Source organism: Hemitrygon akajei, unplaced genomic scaffold, assembly GCF_048418815.1.
Source record: "Hemitrygon akajei unplaced genomic scaffold, sHemAka1.3 Scf000041, whole genome shotgun sequence".
NCBI classification, from domain to species: domain Eukaryota; kingdom Metazoa; phylum Chordata; class Chondrichthyes; order Myliobatiformes; family Dasyatidae; genus Hemitrygon; species Hemitrygon akajei.
Genome location: NW_027331927.1, coordinates 8,910,190 through 8,929,235, shown reverse-complemented (window position 1 = coordinate 8,929,235; position 19,046 = coordinate 8,910,190). Strand labels below are relative to the sequence as shown.

The following is a 19,046-nucleotide window of genomic DNA, read 5'->3' as shown; positions in this document are numbered from 1 at the left end:
GTATGGAACCAAAAGAAATGGGGGAGATCTTAAATGGGTATTTTGCATCTCTATTTACTAAGGAAACTGGAATGGAGTCTATGGAAACAAGGCAAACAAGTAGGGAGGTCATGGAAGTTATACAGATTAAAGAGGAGGAGGTACTTTCTGTCTTGAGGCAAATCAGAGTAAATAAATCCCCAGGACCTGACGGGGTATTCGCTCGGACCTTGAAGGAGACTAATGTTGAAATTGCAGTGGCCCTGGCATAAGTATTATGTCGATATCCACGGACCGGGTGCCAGAGGATTGAAGGATAGCTCATGTAGTTCTGTTGTTTAAAAAAGGCTCAAAATGTAAGTCATGAAATTATAGGCCGGTAAGTTTGACATCGGTAGTAGGTAAATTATTGGAAGGAATACTAAGAGATAAGGTCTCCAGGTATTTCGGTAGAGAGGGACTTATTAGAAAAAGTCAGTATGGCTTTATGCGTCATGTTTAACCAATCCATTAGAGCTTTTCGAGGAAGTTTCCAGGAAAGTGGATGAAGGGAAAGCAGTGGATGTTATATACATGGACTTCAGTAAGGCTTTTGGCAAGGTCCCGCATGGGAGGTTAGTTAGGAAGATTCAGTCGCTAGGTATATATGGAGAGGTAGTAAATTGCATCAGACATTGGCTCAATGAAAGAAGCCAGAGAGTAGTAGTGGAAGATTGCTACTCTGAGTGGAGGCCTGTGACCAGTGATGTGCCACGGGGATCAGTGCTGGGTCTGGCCCAGGTGCTGTTCAGTGCGACTAGGCAGAAAAATGGTTTGGCACAGTCAGGAAGGGCTAATATTCTACGGTTCTATGGTTCTATCTGAGGTGAAAGAGGTGCTGTTGTGCCTTTTTTCACCACACAATTGATGTGAGGTCCTCAGTGATGTGAATGCCAAGGAACTTGAAGCTGTTCACTGTCTCAACCCCAGACCCATTGATATCAGTGGGGGTTAGCCTATCTCCATTCCTCTTGTCTTTGCGACATTGAGGGAGAAGTTGTTTTCTTGACACCACTGTGTCAGGCTGATGACTTCTTCTGTGTAGGCTGCCTCGTTATTACTTGAGATTTGGCCAATAAATATAGTATACTCAGCAAATTTAATTAGCAGATTGGAGCTGTGGGTGGCGACACAGTCATGCGCATACAGAGAGTAAAGGAGGGTGCTTAGGACACAGCCCTGAGGGGCTCCTGTGTTGAGGGGCAGAGGGGCAGAGATGAGGGAGCCCACTCTTAGCACCTGCCGGCGATCCGACAGGAAATCCAGGACCCAGCTGTACAAGGCAGGGTGAAGGCCGAGGTCTCTGAGCTTCTTGTCAAGCCTGGAGGGAATGATGGTATTGAATGCTGAACTGTAGTCTAATAACATCATTCTCACATAAGCATCCCTCTTCTCCAGATGTTTAAGGAGGTGTGCAGAGCAGTGACTATTGTGTCATCTGTTGATCGGTTGTGTCGGTAGGTGAATTGTAGGGGGTCCAGTGTGGGTGGTAACAAGCTGCAGATGTAGTCCAGGACCAGCCTCTCAAAGCATTTGCTTATTACTGAGGTGAGTGCGACAGGACTCAAACGTTCAGGCATGTTGCCTTCGTCGTTTTAGGTACAGGAACAATGATCGATGATTTGAAGCAGGAGGGAACTCTACAGTGGGAGAGGATGAGATTAAAAATATCCGTAAATACACCTGCCAGTTGTGCCGCGCGCATCCTGAGTACCCGCCCTGGGATGCCGTCCGGTCCCTCAACCTTGCGACTGTCCACTCGTTGGAAACACCTGCGAACTTCAGCCTCAGAGATGACCAATGTGCAGGTCGCTTTGTCGGCTCTCCTCGGGGTCTCAGTGTTGGCGATATCGAACCGAGCGTAAAGAGACTTAGATCCTCTGGGAGACAGGCAGCGATGTTGGCAGCACCACTGCACTTAGCTCTGAAGTCTGCATTGATGTACAGACCTGCCATAAGCTGTGTGTGTTGTTGGTGGAGAGCTGTGCCTGAATACGATCTCTGTATTGTCGTTTCGCCGCCTGGATAACTTTGCACAGATCGGAGCTGAATTTCTTGAGCTCCTGCTGATCACCGGCATTGTAAGCAGTCGGTGACACGGCAAGTGCTGTTCACATGGAACTGTTGATACAAATTTTGTGGTTTGGGAAGTCCTGACCGACTTCGGAAGGGAATCAGCCCCCCTCTGTGACAGTAACACACAACTGGGGGATGTTGTTATTACACAGCTGTGATAATAACAGCCGGGAACTCCCTTGGCAGCCGGAAAGGTTTACACAGCAGCACCAGGTACTCCAGATCCGGGGAACAAAAGGATTAGAGGGAATGGGCATTCCGGGGTTCCACCAAGCATTAATGATCATGAAACATACCCTGAATCCTGTTCTCTTCCCAAATGTGTGTGTGTGTGTGTGTGTGTGTGTGTGCGCGCGTGTGTGTGTGTGTGTGTGTGTGTGTGTGTGTGTGTGTGTGTGTGTGTGTGTGTGTGTCTGTGTGTGTGGGGGGGGGGAGGGAGGGTGGTGGCACTGGATGATGACACGATTGTTGGTGACTGTAGGGGCCAATTCTGGATCTGCAGACCCGGGAACAGTTGGGACAGAGGGACAGCTGGGATTCGGGCGTTTGGGTATTTGGATCCTTCTTGCATCCCCTCTTCTTTTCAGCAGTCGCTCTTCTGGGTTCCTCAAAATCCTTGGTTTTTCCATGGATCAGCGGCTGCCACTCGTTGACCTCCATATTTGCCTGAGAGAGCCTCTGCTTAATTTGGTCCTTGTACCTCCTGCGCGGGGCACCACGATCTCTCTTGCCCTGAGAGAGTTCTCCGTATAGTACTGCTTTCGGTAACCTGGAGTTATCCATTCGAGACATGTGGCCTGTCAGATAGTGGATCTGGCTGTGCAGCAAAGCTGCCTGGAAGTTGAACATATAGAACTATGCATGTCTGTGTGATTATATGAAATATTAAACTAAATAAGTAGTGCAGAAATAGAAATTTAAAAAGAGATTAGTGAAACAGTATCGATGGGTCCAATGTCCATTCAGAAACTGGAAGTCAGAGGAGAAGTTGTTCCTGAATCGTTGAGTGTGCGCCTTACTCCGATCCTGTACAGTAGTCCCCATGAACCAGACGGTGATGCAGCCAGTTACAATGCTCTCTAAGTTACACCTGTAGAAATATTCGAGTGATGTTGGAAACTCCTGATGAAATATAGTCACTGTTGTGCCTTCTTTGTAGCTGCATCGATATATTGGGTCCAGGTTAGATATTGGGAGATACTGACAGCCAGGAATTTGGAATTGCTCACTCTTTCCACATCAGATACCTTTATGAGGACTGGTGTGTTGTGTTCCCTCATCTCGCCTTTTCTGAAATCCTCAATTAGCTCTATTGACATATTTTTATAACGCAAGCAGGATTCAGCACTCCGTACAAGCATATGCAAATCCAATAAGGGGTACACATCACTGAACGAAAATGAAAGCTTAACCCATAAAAAATGAAGAAACTATCATAAAACGCTAACCAATGGAAGAGTCTGACTCCCCACGGAAGGAGACACACGATCTGAGCCGACTAGATGTCGACAAGGAAGCGTCAAGCCCCTGGCTCAGAGTTGGAGAACGCTTCCCAGAAACAGAAGGGATTATTGTCGCAATACAGGACAAGGTTGTTAACACATGTAGTTATCAAAAATACAGAATAAACGACCAATAGTTTCATGACGATATATGCTGAAAATTACAAGAGAAACTAGAAACAATCCGACTTTACAAGATCCTGCAGTAGTTTAACTGAATCTCATTACTTGCACAAGCACAATCAAGTCGTGGACAACATTCCCAAAAATCTTGCTTAAACTACAACTGATGAAAAACACCACAACTTACAGTAAGTACAAGCCTGCGCCACTTTTCGAGTCCTATCGGAGTCCTTCATATCATACTGCGTCCGATCATTATTTCAGATAGCATAATCCATGATATGCGTTCGGATGTAATTTTACAGAATAAACAAGCAAAAGCAACTTTTTAAATATATATAGCCATTCCAAACACACATAACTTACAGAAATGAATTAGTTAAAAAATGCCAGAAATATATTGAATTAATATGTTGAAATATGTCTACTTGACAGATAGACCTCAGTATGTGCGGTTGGGAGACTGTAGGTCTGACACGGTGGTCAGCAGCGCAGGAGTGCCGCAGGGAACCGTACTCTCTCCGGTCCTGTTCACCCTGTACACATCAGACTTCCAATATAACTCGGAGTCCTGCCATGTGCAGAAGTTCGCTGATGACACGGCAATAGTGGGGTGTGTCAGGAATGGACAGGAGGAGGAGTATAGGAAACTGATACAGGACTTTGTGATATGGTGCAACTCAAACTACCTGCGTCTCAATATCACCAAGACCAAGGAGATGGTGGTGGACTTTAGGAGATCTAGGCCTCATATGGAGCCAGTGATCATTAATGGAGAATGTGTGAAGCAGGTTAAGACCTACAAGTATCTGGGAGTACAGTTAGACGAGAAGCTAGACTGGACTGCCAACACAGATGCCTTGTGCAGGAAGGCACAGAGTCGACTGTACTTCCTTAGAAGGTTGGCGTCATTCAATGTCTGCAGTGAGATGCTGAAGATGTTCTATAGGTCAGTTGTTGAGAGCGCCCTCTTCTTTGTGGTGGCGTGTTGGGGAGGAAGCATTAAGAAGAGGGACGCCTCACGTCTTAATAAGCTGGTAAGGAAGGCGGGATCTGTCGTGGGCAAAGTACTGGAGAGTTTAAGATCGGTAGCTGAGCGAAGGGCGCTGAGTAGGCTACGGTCAATTATGGAAAACCCTGAACATCCTCTACATAGCACCATCCAGAGACAGAGAAGCAGTTTCAGCGACAGGTTACTATTGATGCAATGCTCCTCAGACAGGATGAAGAGGTCAATACTCCCCTGTGCCATTAGGCTTTACAATTCAACTGCCAGGACTTAAGAACTTTTTTTTAAAGCTATTATTAATGCTTTTTGAGTTAGTGATTTAGATGCATATCATATTATTACTGAGTTAAGTACTGTATGTAATTAGTTTTTGCTACAACAAGTGTATGGGACATTGGAAAAAAATGTTGAATTTCCCCATGGGGATGAATAAAGTATCTATCTATCTATCTATCTATCTAAAAGGACAAAATGAATGACTATGGAACACGAACAGGGTATTCGTTATCCCAATCGTAATATCAATAACTGGTATCATCCTAAAGGCTTTGCAGAATAGTATTAATAAATTAGGCCCACACAGCAATACTTGTGTAAATCTTCGAAAACCCACAATACTATACACCACAAGAATAGTCTGAATTATCCTATCAATTGAGACATGAGTGTGCTTGACTATGCCTGTACCTCACGTTTTACCAGTTTAGGCTAAGATAGTAATAATAATAATAATAAAAATAACTTATTTATAAAGCACCTTTCATCCAGGCGATGCCGTTCAAACCGCATCACAACGGGATAAAGTGCAAACTAGAAAATAAAAGACAAAATGTGTCAGTCCTAATATACACCTCAGACTTCTGCATAGTACTGTAGTTTTAGGTGTTGAGTTCTACAGTTTAGGGACATAGTCCCCAAAAAAACTCAACGCTGACCTCCCAATGATCCTTTGACCTTCTACCTTATTGTCTGCCTGCACTGCATTTTCTCGGCAACTGAAACACTGTTTCCCTGAACTATTCTGTTCCATTTTTCCTTGTACGACCTCATTGCACCGATGTGCTGTAATGATCTGTTCGGATCGCGTGCAGAAAAGTTTTCCATTTTACAGTGGTGCATGTGACAATAATAAACCAATTTACCGACTGATTGTTAATAATACAGTGCCCGTTGGTTGCTTAAGATTGTTATACCCGGGGGGTTGGCAGTACGGATGAGATGCCACGTCCTATTAAATGCTCCCAGTGGCGAGTATCCTCTGTCCAGCTCCTGGCATTCACATGCGGTTCAGCCACTAAGCCTGGTAAAGCGTTTCTTCTGATAGGAGAAGGGGCACAGATGCCTTACAGCCAGTCGCTTTGTTCAGATGGGCTCATCGGCCGTGATCGGCAGCTCACCCAGGAGCAGGAAAACCTCTGATCTCAAAACTCCACTGCCTTGCAACTGTACCCCTCATGGGAAAGAGTTTGGGAAAACTCTGGAGTTGGAGCCCCTAAGTCAGTGTTAAATGGTGTTCAACGCAGACTGGCATATCCTGCGACACCTCCGGTGCCAAGCTGTGTCAGTGTCTGCCGTTCCTTTGTGTTCATCAGATGCATGGAGAGAGGGAACTTGCTACATCGGCAAAAGCTTCCTCTCCATATCGGAGTGTCCCGGCTTGCAGGGGCAGGACATCTACGGTCGACTCTGACAGACGGAGGCCTCATAAGACAGCGCTCCACACCCCCACATCAAGACTGATGAGTAGCATTTGCCAAGACTTCACCACCCTCGCCCACAGACACGATGTACATTACTGAGACAGACGCTTTGGTTTCTTCCATTAGCACAGATTCCATCTTTCCACCAATCCTCCATCACTGCGATTGAAAACTAACCATTTTCTTTCTTGTCATTCCGATGGGTTATCGATCCACAACTTCAATGTGATTCTCCCCAGACGCTGCCCGACTTGAGTATTTCCCGCATATTCTGTTCCTGATTTGATGCAAGAGCAGTGGACACCTGTGACTCCCCAGTGTACAACTTTGCCAAAATGCACAGTGTCCTGCTCTCCATATTTCCAAACCAGATCAACATTAACATCGTCTGTTAATGATGCAAACAATGCTTTAAATATAGTGAAATGTTGTAACGGGAGTGCAGTCAGGATTGCAATAGAATATTCAAGATTCTAAAACTTTATTGTCATTCTAACTGTACATCAGTTCTGCAGGGCAGAATGAGACAGCGTTTCCCAGGAGCAATGCAATCATAACATAACAAACGCAACAATAAACAGTAAACACAACAATAAAAAGTAAAACACAACAGCCACATGTCAGTTACAATCAAGTTACAAGTGTCCAGTGCAGTTAAAAGTGTCCAAAGCAGAGTCAGGTAGAAGAGCTATTTAGCAGTCTGACTGCCTGTGGGAGGAAGCTGTTTAGTAGCCTTGTGGTTTTAGTTTTGATGCTCCTGTAACGTTTCCCTGATGGCAGAAGAACAAACAGTTCATGGAGAGGGTGTGAGGGGTCTTTAATGATGTACCGTGTCTTCTGGAGGCATCGACTCTGAAAGAGGAGTTGGACAGAAGGTAGGGAGACCCCAATAACCTTCTCTGCTCCCCTAACCACCCTCTGCAAGGCTTTTTTGTCTGCAGCACTGCAGCTGGAGTACCAGGTTGTGATGCAAAAGGTCAGCACACTCTCAACCACGCCTCTGTAGAATGTAGTTAAGATGTTAGTGGGGAGTGATGCTTGTTTAAGCTTCCTCAAAAAGTGCAATCAGGGGAATGTTCACTTTCACAAATAACTAGAACCAGAAAATGAGGATTGGACATTTTCAGGGACATACGTTGCTGTCAATTCTGTGTCTGCGAACAGAATTTTACTTCCTGTCCTAATATCCATGGAAGCATTGAATTTATTCACGTAATCTCAAACACTGAATGTTGAAATGCAGTTATAAAGTTCTTTGTCAGATGAGCCATTTAACATTTTGAATATGTTCTCTCTTCCCATGGAAGATGTTCAACAGAAACACAAGGAGACTCTGCGGGCACAAACTGCAACACTGAGAGTGAACACGATCCTGATGAGGGAGAAGGTGAAGGTTTTCCAGCTGGTTGATCGATACGTTGAGCTCACGGTCATTTCTACTGTTCGAGATCGGAGACTGGTGGAACATGAGCTGCTGGCAAGAGGCAGAGACCACGAGGAGTGTAGAGAGAAACATCTCCGGGGAGAGCTGGAAAAAATCCGGGCAGATCAGTTGTTCCAGAGCAGCTTTTCCGGGAGTAAATCCAAATCCGGGAGTTCAGCAGCAGTGGCCGGCGTCCCGGGGATCGGGAAAACAACAATGGTACAAAAGATTGTTTATGACTGGGCCACGGGGATAATATACCAACAGTTCCAGTTTGTCTTCAGTTTCAAATTTCGTGATTTAAACAGTATTAACTGTCGAATAAACCTGAAGGAACTGATTCTGGATCAGTATCCTTACTTTGGGAATATCCTGAGAGAAGTCTTGAAGAACCCAGAGGGGTTGCTGTTTATATTCGATGGTTTAGATGAATTCAAACACAAAATCGATTTTGAGGACAGTTGGAGAGATACAGAACCCAAGCACCAGTGCCCAGATCCCGAGTGGTGGTGTGAAGTGTCTGACATTGTGTACAGTTTAATCCAGGGCAAGCTGCTCCCAGGGTGTTCAGTGCTGGTGACCACCCGCCCCACTGCGTTACATTTATTGGAAAAGGCTAAGACCAGTGTCTGGGCTGAAATTCTTGGATTTGTTGATGAGGAACGGAAGGAATATTTCATCAGACATTTTGAAGATCAGACGGTGGCGGAAGCTGTTTTCAATTATGTGAAGGAGAACGAGATCCTGTACACCATGAGCTACAACCCTTCCTACTGCTGGATCCTCGCCCTGGCACTGGGCCCCTTTTTCACACAAAGAGTCAGGGACCCGCAGCGAGTTCCCAAGACGATCACCCAACTGTACTCCTACTATATTTACAACATCCTCAGAAACCACGGCCGTGAGATTGAGAACCCCCGTGATGTGTTACTCAGGGTTGGTCAGATGGCCTTCAGAGGAGTGTCTGAGAAGAAGATTGTGTTTACAGATGGAGATTTGATCAACTACAATCTGCAGCCTTCCCAGTTCCTGTCCGGGTTCCTGATGGAGCTTTTGGATAGAGAGGATTCTGCCCGGAGCGTGGTGTACACATTCCCACACCTCACCATCCAAGAGTTTGTAGCTGCAGTCGCACAATTCCTGATGAAACATCCCAGAAAAATCCTGAAATTCGTCACTGAAACCCACAACACGACAGATGGGCGATTTGACATATTTCTCCGTTTTGTTGCTGGTCTCTCTTCACCAATGACAGCTCGGTGCCTGGAGGAGTTCCTGGGTCCATTTCCTCATCAAACAACCTGCCGGGTGATTGACTGGGTGAAAGAGGAGGTTAAACGCCAGAGTGGAAACATGGGGAGTGAAGCTGGTAAAAGGAGCCTTCTGAACACATTGCATTACCTGTTTGAGTCTCAGAATACTGGACTGGCTCAGACCGCACTAGGATCTGTGGAAAAACTTTCATTCAGTGAAATGCCACTGACCCCGATTGACTGTGCGGTCCTGTCTCATGTCATCGGATTCTGTGATACAATAATACACCTTGATTTTTGGAACTGCCGCATTCAGTTTGAAGGAATCCAGCGGCTGGGATCCGGGCTACACAAGTGTCAGGAGTTGAGGTAACCAGATTTCTGTCTCACTCTGAAATGTGAAACTGTTCCATTGTGTTGTTTCAATGCTAAGGAAATTGGCTAAAATCGGAGTAAATCAGATTGGGAAAAACTGTGACTAATGACCAGTGGACCGATCAGTAATTTCACAGGGACAGAAGGGTTCTGTGGTTCTTTCTATGGGATTTGGAGACTCCATCAGATCACGAACAACAGCCATTCGTTTAATGGTAGTAAATCACAGGATTGGCCATGCTTCTCGCTCCCTGTGACACGTCCATTGATATTGTTCCTTCTCAATATTAATGACACCCAGACCGACACAAATTGCAAGGGGGTGTGTAGGGACATCCCGCCATTTTCCCGTTGAGGGACAAGAGAGTGTGAGCTGTCTTTCCCAGTGAGAGCTTTAGAAATGCTGCTGTGAGATTGTCCTCCTCTGCCCTTCCCTGTGAGTGACTATCTCCATCAATCCAACTGTGTGACTTTTCTCAATCCCCGATACTCAGTCACTACGTGGGCATCTTTTCTCCCGATTGTGGACCTCAGTTTAGACCAAGCTCTCCCCGAGGATCTACGTCCGCATCAGCTCCTCTTGTGGGAGCAACTTTTCTCAACACTATACTCCTGTGGGATCTCTGTGCACACTTCCATTCCCACTGTTGGACCTCTCTGCATGTCTCATTCCTCCTGTGCATTCATTTCTCCCTATCCTTCTGTCGGGTCTCACTTCCCCACCCCATTTCCGCCATGGGGGCTTCTCTTCCCACTCCCGTTCCCCTGTGGTATCTCTCTTCCACATCCCCATTCCTGCTGTGGGTTCTCTCTTCCCCGTCCTCCTGCCCCCTATGGAATCTCTCTTCTCCACCCCCTTTCCCCTGTGGGTGGTCTCTCTTCCTCCTCTCCCTTCCCTCTGTGGGGATTTCTCTTCCCCATTCCCTTCCTGTTGTCAGCTCTCTTCCCCGTCCTCCTCCCCTTGTGATATCTCTAATCTCCACCCCCATTACCCTTCTGGGAACTCTTCTCGAATCTCCTTCCTCCGGTGAGATCTCAATTCCCTCTCCCCATTCGTTCTTTTGGATCTGTCTTCCCCATCTGGTTCCTCCAGTGGAATCTTTATTCCCTAAGTCCTTCTTCCTGTGGGGATCACTTCCCCATCCCCCTTTCCTCTGTCAGGTTCTCCTAGCTCATTCCCTTCCTCCTGTGGGGATCACTTCCCCATCCCCCTTCCTCTGTCAGGTTCTCCCTTGCTCATTCCCTTCCTCCTGTGGGGATCACTTCCACATCCCCCTTCCTCTGTCAGGTTCTCCCTAGCTCATTCCCTTCCTCTTGTGGGGATCACTTCCCCATCCCCCTTCCTCTGTCAGGTTCTCCTAGCTCATTCCCTTCCTCCTGTGGGGATCACTTCCCCATCCCCCTTCCTCTGTCAGGTTCTCCCTTGCTCATTCCCTTCCTCCCATGGGTTTCACTTCCCCATCCCCTTTCCTCTGTCAGGTTCTCCCTTGCTCATTCCCTTCCTCCTGTGGGGATCACTTCCCCGTTCCCCTTCCTCTGTCAGGTTCTCCCTTGCTCATTCCCTTCCTCCTGCGGGGTTCTCTCTTGCCCATCCCCATCCCTCCAATAGGAATCTCTGTTCCGCATTCCGCTTTCTCCTCTGGAGTCTCTCTTCCCCATTTCCATTCCTGCTGTGTAGAATCACTGTTCCCCACCTCCTTCATCCTGTGGGATCTCTCTTCCCCATCTCCCTTCATCCTCTCGGGATTACTCTTCCTCTTTCCCCATCACCCTATGGGGATCCCTGTTCCTCGTTCCCCTTCCTCCTGTGGGGATCATTTTTCCCAGCACTTTTCCTGTGGTGCGGGTCTCTGCGCGCATCTCCCATGGAGATTTTCCCACCCACAATTCTTCCTCTCAGAGGGACGATCTCTCATCCTTCAACCCTGGCCCTTCTGACATTCTCACATCAGGAATACTATTCTAACTGTTGGGGAAGGAGACAGAATATGGGAAATTACAGAGTCACATTGACAGTAAATTACTGACAGTCAGTAGTGAAATTTGACAGTAGTGGGAATCCCAATCAATGATATACTGAAGCGTTTCATGTTTCCAGAAATATCCGAATGACAGATATTCCCTCATACCCACGGTTTCAATCTCTTTGTTCATTAGTTTTTCTCTTTGCGTTTAGACTTGGGGGTAATGACCTGGGAGATTCAGGAGTGAAACTGGTGTCTACGGCTCTGAGGAACCCGGAGTGTAAAGTACAGAAACTGCGGTAAGTACCAGACTGTTGGAGATTGTGTTTACAGTTACTGGGTGTCAGAAATTGAACATCAAGCTGATCAGTAATTGTGTTACTGATAAACACTGGGGATTTCCGATGTCTCCTGTCTGTGTGTCCTTCACTCTCACTCTCTCTCAACCCCAGGCTGAACGATGTTGGCCTCACAGGGTCTGGTGCCGAGGATCTCGCCTCCACTCTCAGTGCAAACTGTACACTTACAGAGCTGAACCTGAGTACTAATAAACTGGGAGATTCAGGAGTGAAACTGATGGCTGAGGCTCTTGGAAACCCGGAGTGTAAAATACAGAAACTGTGGTAAGTACTAGACTGTGGGAGTTTGTGTTTACAGTCACTGCGAGTCTGACATTTGACATTGATATGATCAGTAATTGTGTTACAGATAAGCACTAGGGATTTGTATTGTGTCCTGTCTCTCTGTGTCCTTCACCCTCACTTTCTCTCATCTCCAGGCTGTGGAAAGTTGGTCTCACGGATTCTGGTGCCGAGGATCTTGTCTCGGCTCTCAGTGGAAACCAATCACTGACAGAGCTGGACCTGAGATTAAACTCGCTTACGGACCGATCTGTCCCTGCTCTCCGTCACCTAATACTGGCCGTCCCAAGTCTGGCTTATATTGAGTGAGTATTCTTGTTAATGCTCAGTGTGATAAAATATCAGTGGATCCGGGTGATATTTGTTTGTCAGCGTTGCTGAAATATTAACCCCAGCCCGCTGTTACAGTCACTGTTGTATTATTTGTTTATTTCCCTGTATTCTTCCCTCTGTTTCAGGCTGTGGAGAAATTTCACTTCAGTGAGACTGGGGAGATGGAACTGAAGTCTCTGCAGGAACTCAGACCTGGACTGACAGTGAACTTGTGAACATCTGAATGAGTGAACAACCCCACCCAAGGGATGGGGACATTTTGGTCGATTCCTCACCATCCCCTTTAACGACAATGCTTCAGGTTTAATTCCCAATGGTTCTAACGGGTCACGTTTCCAACGAAGCACTCTCTGATGTTGGAGATGTTACCGCAGGCATGTAATTCCGCTTTGTGCCCAGCGGCGCTATTTCTGCTGGATGTCCCGGTCCGAGAGTTCATTTAAGTGAGGCCTTGGGGAAATACACAGATAGAAGAGGCGGGGCTCAGTCTGGGACACCAGTGTCTGGGATGGGATTATCCTGAGAGAGAACACTTTTGCTCACTATGCTGAGGACAATACATTTAGAAGTCCGACCGACGTAATGATGTTAAATTGATAAATACCTTGGTAGCGACCCTAGAACTGCAGCGATCTCGGACACTGTCCTGAGATGTGATTTTATAATCATCGGTTTCCTGAAGCGGAGTGATGGTGAGAAACGGGACTGATTATTCCATCTGTTACTCGTTGTTACTGGTCAGTTAATTGTGTGTGACTCTTGAGTGAATCAGGAACAGCTTATTTATTTCCGCAAGTTAGCAGGTTACACGTTGTTTAATTTACATTTACATTTGTCATGTGTGTTGGCGCGTGGCCTAGTGGACAAGGCATCAGACTAGTAACCTGAAGGTCACTGTTTCGAGCCTCAGCTGAGGCAGCGTGTTTGTGTCCATGAGCAAGGCACTTAACACATTGCTCTTTGGCACCGGGGCCTAGTGCCCTTCCCTTCCCTTGGACAACATCGGTGGCGTGGAGAGGGGACGGCTTGCAGCCAGGTCTCCCATCAAAAAACCCTGGAAAAGAAACCTTCCAAGGCGCAAATCCATGGTCTCATGAGACTAACGGATGACTATTATTATGATGAAATCAATAAACTGCTGTAATTTGATTTGTGTTGGACTTGATTTGAGTTTGCTCGGGAACCCCATCACCCACAGCGATCCATAGCTTCTCGCAGAGGCACAGCTGAGGCGGAGGGAGGTTTGCTACCCAGGATCACGTAACCAAAACAGCACCCACGCTGATCCCGCGCTTTCCTCGCCCCTGTCCCCCTCACACTTTCATTGTTCCCGCCCCCACTCTTTCCTCGCTCTCGCTACCGCGCTTTCTTCCCGTCCGCCCCGCTCTCCCAAACGCTGTCCACGTCTTAAACACAACACAGCCTAAACCCTGTCTTTTCTGCCATGCCTTTGCCTATCTGACTGTCCTTTAAATGTCTTGAATGTATCTGCCTCAATCACCACTCTCCGCAGTGCTTCCAGACACATGCATCTTTTTGTAGAAATAAAATATCCCCCGAAACCTTTTTCCACACCGTAACCTTGCCTATTTTAACATCTCTTAAAGGTTCCCAATGAATCTGCCTCTATCACCACCCCACACCAGCAGTCTGTGTAAAAAACAAAACCCTGCACCTCACATGTCCTTTGGAATTACCCCCATCTCACCTTTAAAATGTGCCCTCTGTTATTTGACATTTCAACCGTGGGGAAAATACTGTCTGTCTGGTAGAACCATGTCTCTCATAAATTGTATAAAATTCAGCAGATCTACTCTTAGCCTTTCCCACTCCAGAGAAAACAACCCCAGTTTGTCAAAACTCTCAGTATAGTGCATTCTCTCTAATCCAGGAGGCATCCTGGTTAGCGCCGGCTGTATCCTTCGCAAAGCCTCGATGTCTTTCCTCTGATGGGGCCACCAGAGTTAATTACAGACTAACTAGAGTTTTGTAAACTCTCCATGGTAGCATCTTTCCTGAAAATCAACCAGCCCTTATCTCATTAAGTAGCCTCATGTGCAGCACCTTGTCAAATACCCTCTGAAAAACAAGTAAGCCATATCCACTGACTCTCCTTTTTTGATGCTGATTGTTATATCCTCAAAATTGCAACCGGTTTCCCATTACGGAACCTATGCAGACTTTGCCCTACTTTAACATGTATCCGGATACCTCATACTCCAACATTTTCCTAACCATGAAGTAAGAATAATTGGCCGACACTTTCCTATTTTTGCCTCCCTCCTTCCTCAAGGAGTGGCGTGACATGTGTAATTTCCAGTCCACAGGAACCATTTCAGATTCGAGTAGTTCACAAAGGACACCAGTGATGCCTCCACGATCTCTGTAGCTACTCTTTCAGAAATCTGGGGTGTAGTAGAGACTGTGCTGATTGGCTGCATCACGGCTTGCTACGGAAACAGCAATGGAATTGAACCGAAAATCCTACAAAAAAAATAATGGATTCGGCACAGTGGTTCATGGGTTAAACACTCCAAACCATTGAGTACCCCTGAGAGAGTGGGGCTGAGAGAAACAGGCCAGTTTATGGATATACCTCTGAGAGAGTGAGACTGAGAGACCCAGGCCAGTGTATGGATATGACCCTGAGAGAGTGGACAGAGACCCCTGCCTCTCCCTTCCCCCATCCCACTTTCACTCTGCCTCCACTTCTAGCTGCCTATCACCTCTCTCATGATTCTGCCTTCTTCTACTACCCATAGTGCTTTCCCCTTACATTCCTTCTTCACCGCTCCTGCCTATCCCCTTCATGCTTCCCCTCCCCCACCTCTTGATCTTTCCTCTGATCGGTTTTCAACCTGGCACCTTCCACCCTCCCCCAACTTCTTTATAGGGCCCCTGCCCCCTCGTTCTTCAGTCTTGATGAATGGTCTCGGCCCGAAACGTTGACCGCTCATTTCAACGGATGCTGCCCAACCTGCTGAGTTCATCCAGCTTGTTTGTACGTGTTGAGTGTATAACTATGTCCCTGTGAGAGGAGGACTGAGAGACACTGATCAGTTTATTTATATACTGGTCGCTATGTGTATATGGGAATGAGTGAGCAGAGGCTGAGGACGAGCTTGCTCCCAGTGAGGTAAGGCTGGGTAAAGTCCTTTAATTAATCTAATTAGCTTAGAAGTAGGTAATGGAGGCAGCAGTTAGGGCAGTCGAGTGCTCCGTTTGCAGTATTTAGGAAGTCAGGGCGAGCTGAATTGTCCCTGATGACTACACATGTAAAAGGTGCATCCAGCTGCAGCTCCTGACAAACCGAGTTAGGGAACTGGGGCTGGACCTGGTTGAACTTCTGATCATTTGCGAGGCAGAGGCAGAAATAGATAGGAGTTTCAGAGAAATAGTCACCCCTAAAAGTCAGGAGGCAGGTAGCTGGATGACTCAGGACAGGGAAGGGGAATAGACAAGAAGAGCAGATCACTCCTGTGGCCGTTCCCATCAACAATAAATATACCGTTTTGGATACTGTTGTTGGAGCCGACCTACCAGGGACAATTTGTAGTGGTCGCGTTTCTGGCACCGAGACTAAACACTCAGCTCTGAAAGGAAGGAGGGAAAAGAGGAGAGCAGTAGTGATAGGGGATACGATAGTTAGGAGGACAGATAAGAGGTTCTGTGGGAGAGATTTAGAATCTCGGATGGTCTGTTGCCTCCCTGGTGCCAGGGTCCACGATGTCTCGGATCGAGTTCTCAGTATTCTCAAGAGGGAGGGTGAGCAGCCGGATGTTGTCCATGTAAGGACCAATGATGTGGATAGGAAGAAGGAGTAGGTCCTGCAAAGAGAGTTTAGGGAGTTTGGTACAAAGTTGAAGGACAGGACCTCCAGGGTTGCAATCTCAGGATTGTTCCCCGTGCCACGTGCTAGTGAGGCTAGAAATAGAAGATAATACAGCTAAATACGTGGCTAAGGCGATGGAGCAGGAGGGAGGGCTTAATGATTCTGGCCAATTGGGCATCCTTCCAGGGAAAGTGGGACCTGTTCCGACGGGATGGTTTACACCTGAACTGGAAGGGGAATAATATCCTTGCGGGTAGGTTAGCTAGTGCTGCTCTGGCGGGTTTTAAACTAGATTTGCAGGGGGAGGGGAACCAGAGTGTTAGAACAGATGGTAAGGTGGAGGAGGATAAAGGTTCTTGCGAGAATTGCTTGTATAGACAGAAATCAAAGGTTTGTATGTGATAAAAATGTTCTCAGGTGCCAAACTGGGGAAGAGGCGTCAGGCTTTTAAATAGAGAATGATAGGAGACAGAGAGTGAAGGAGGATAGGTAGGTGATAGAGAAGGGACCGAAGGCTTGAAATGTATATTTTAACGCAAGGAGTGTTATGTACAAAGCGGATGAGCTCACAGCGTGGATCAGTACTTGGGGATATGATGTGGTGGCCATTACAGAGATTTGGATGGCTCAGGGACATGAATAGTTACTTCAAGTTTTTACATGTTTCAGGAAGGACAGGGAGGGAGGCAAAAGAGGTGGGGGCGTGGTACTGTTGATCAGAGATAGTGTCACGGCTGCAGGAAAGTTAGAAGTCATGAAGGGATTGTCTACGGAGTCTCTGTGGGTGGCGATTAGGAACAGGAAGGGGTCAATAACTTTACTGGGTGTTTTTATCGGCCGCTCAATAGTAACAGGAAACAGGAGGAGCAGATAGGGAAACAGATCCTGGAAAGGTGTAATAATAACAGAGTTGTCGTGTCGGGAGATTTTAATTTCCGAAATATTGATTGGTATCTCCCTACAGCAAAGGGTATAGATGGGGTAGAGATTATTAGGTGTGCTCAGGAAGGTTTCTTGACACAATATGTAGATAAGCCTACAAGAGGAGAGGCTGTGCTTGATTTGGTATTGGGAAATAAACCTGGTCAACTGTCAGATCTCTCATTGCAAGAGAATTATGGAGATAGTGATCATAATTCTATCTCTTTTACCATAGCATTGGAGAGAGATTGGAACAGACAAGTCAGAAAAGCGTTCAATTTGACTAAGGGGAATTGTTAGGCTATCAGGCAGGAAAATTGGAAGCTTAAATTGGAAACAGTTGTTCTCAAGGAAATGTACGGAAGAAATGTGGCAAATGTTCAGGGAATATTTGTGTGAAGTTCTGCATAGGAACGTTCCAATGAGACAGGGAAGTTATGGTAGGGTGCAGGAACCGTGGAGCACAAAGGCTGTAATAAACCTGGTTAAGATGAAAAGAAGAGTTTACGAAAGGTTCAGCGAGCTAGTTAATGCTACAGATCTAGAAGATTATAAGGCTAACAGGAGGCAGCTTCAGAAGCAAATTAGGAGAGCCAGAAGGGGCCATGAGAAGGCCCTGGCGGGCAGGATTAAGGAAAACCGCAAGGCATTCTACAAGTATGTGAAGAGCAGGAGGATAAGACGTGAAAGAATAGGGCCTATCAAATGTGACAGTGGGAAAGTTTGTATGGAAACGGAGAAAATAACAGAGGTACTTAATGAATACTTTACTTCAGTATTCACTGTGGAAAAGGCTCTTCGTGATAATAGTGAAGACTTGCAGCAGATTGAAAAACTTGAGCATGTAGATATTAAGAAAAAGGATGTGCTGCAGCTTTTGGAAAACATCAAGTGGGATAAGTCGCCGGGACGGAGGAGATGGAAAGTACCCTAGGATACTGTAAGAGGCGAGAGAGGAGATTGCTAAGGCAATCACTAGGGACGGGAGAGGTTCCAGAGGATTGGAGAGTTGCGAATGTTGTTCCTTTATTCGAGAAAGGAAGTAGAGATAGACTTGGAAATTATAGACCAGTGAGTCTTATCTTAGTGGTTGGTAAGTTGATGGAGATGATCCTGAGAGGCAGGATTTATGAACATTTGGAGAGGCATAATATGATTGGGAATAGTCAGCACGACTTTGTCAAAAGCAGTTCGTGCCTTACAAGCCTGACTGAATTATTTTGAGGACGTGACTAAACATATTGATGAAAGAAGAGCTGTAGAAGTAGTGTATTTGGATTTCAGCAAGGCATTTGATAGGTACCCCATGCAAGGCTTATTTAGAAAGTAAGGAGGCATGAGATCCAGGGTGACATTGCTTTGTGGATCAAGAACTGGCTTGCCCACAGAAGGCAAAGGGAGGTTGTAGACGGGTCATATTCTGTATGGAGGAAGGTTGCCAGTGGAGTGCCTCAAGGATTTATTCTGGGACTCCAACTCTTCGTGATTTTTATAAATGACCTGGATGAGGAAGTGGAGGGATGGGTTAGTAAGTTTGCTGATATCACTAAGCTTGGAGTTGTTGTGGATAGTGTGGAGGGATGCCAGAGGTTATAGCGAGACATTGATAGGATGGAAAACTGGGCTGAGAAGTGGCAGATGGAATTAAATCCAGATAAATGTGAAGCGGTTCATTTTGGTAGGTAGATAGATAGATAGATAGATAGATACTTTATTCATCCCCATGAGGAAATTCAACTTTTTTTTTCCAATGTCCCATACACTTGTTGTAGCAAAACTAATTACATACAATACTTAACTCAGTAAAAAATATGATATGCATCTAAATCACTATCTCAAAAAGCATTAATAATAGCTTTTTAAAAGTTCTTAAGTC

General features: G+C 46.2%; 1 protein-coding gene across 1 annotated transcript in view; it reads left to right on the top strand.

Annotated features, from left to right (window-relative positions):
- Positions 1 to 19,046, top strand: part of LOC140720325 (NACHT, LRR and PYD domains-containing protein 3-like) — a 510,894-nt gene that overhangs the window by 473,764 nt on the left and 18,084 nt on the right. The window contains exons 7-10 of the mRNA XM_073035188.1: positions 7,736 to 9,473; positions 11,656 to 11,742; positions 11,896 to 12,066; positions 12,222 to 12,389. Coding sequence (XP_072891289.1) covers positions 7,736 to 9,473; positions 11,656 to 11,742; positions 11,896 to 12,066; positions 12,222 to 12,389 — 2,164 coding nt within the window. The remainder of the gene's footprint in view (positions 1 to 7,735; positions 9,474 to 11,655; positions 11,743 to 11,895; positions 12,067 to 12,221; positions 12,390 to 19,046) is intronic.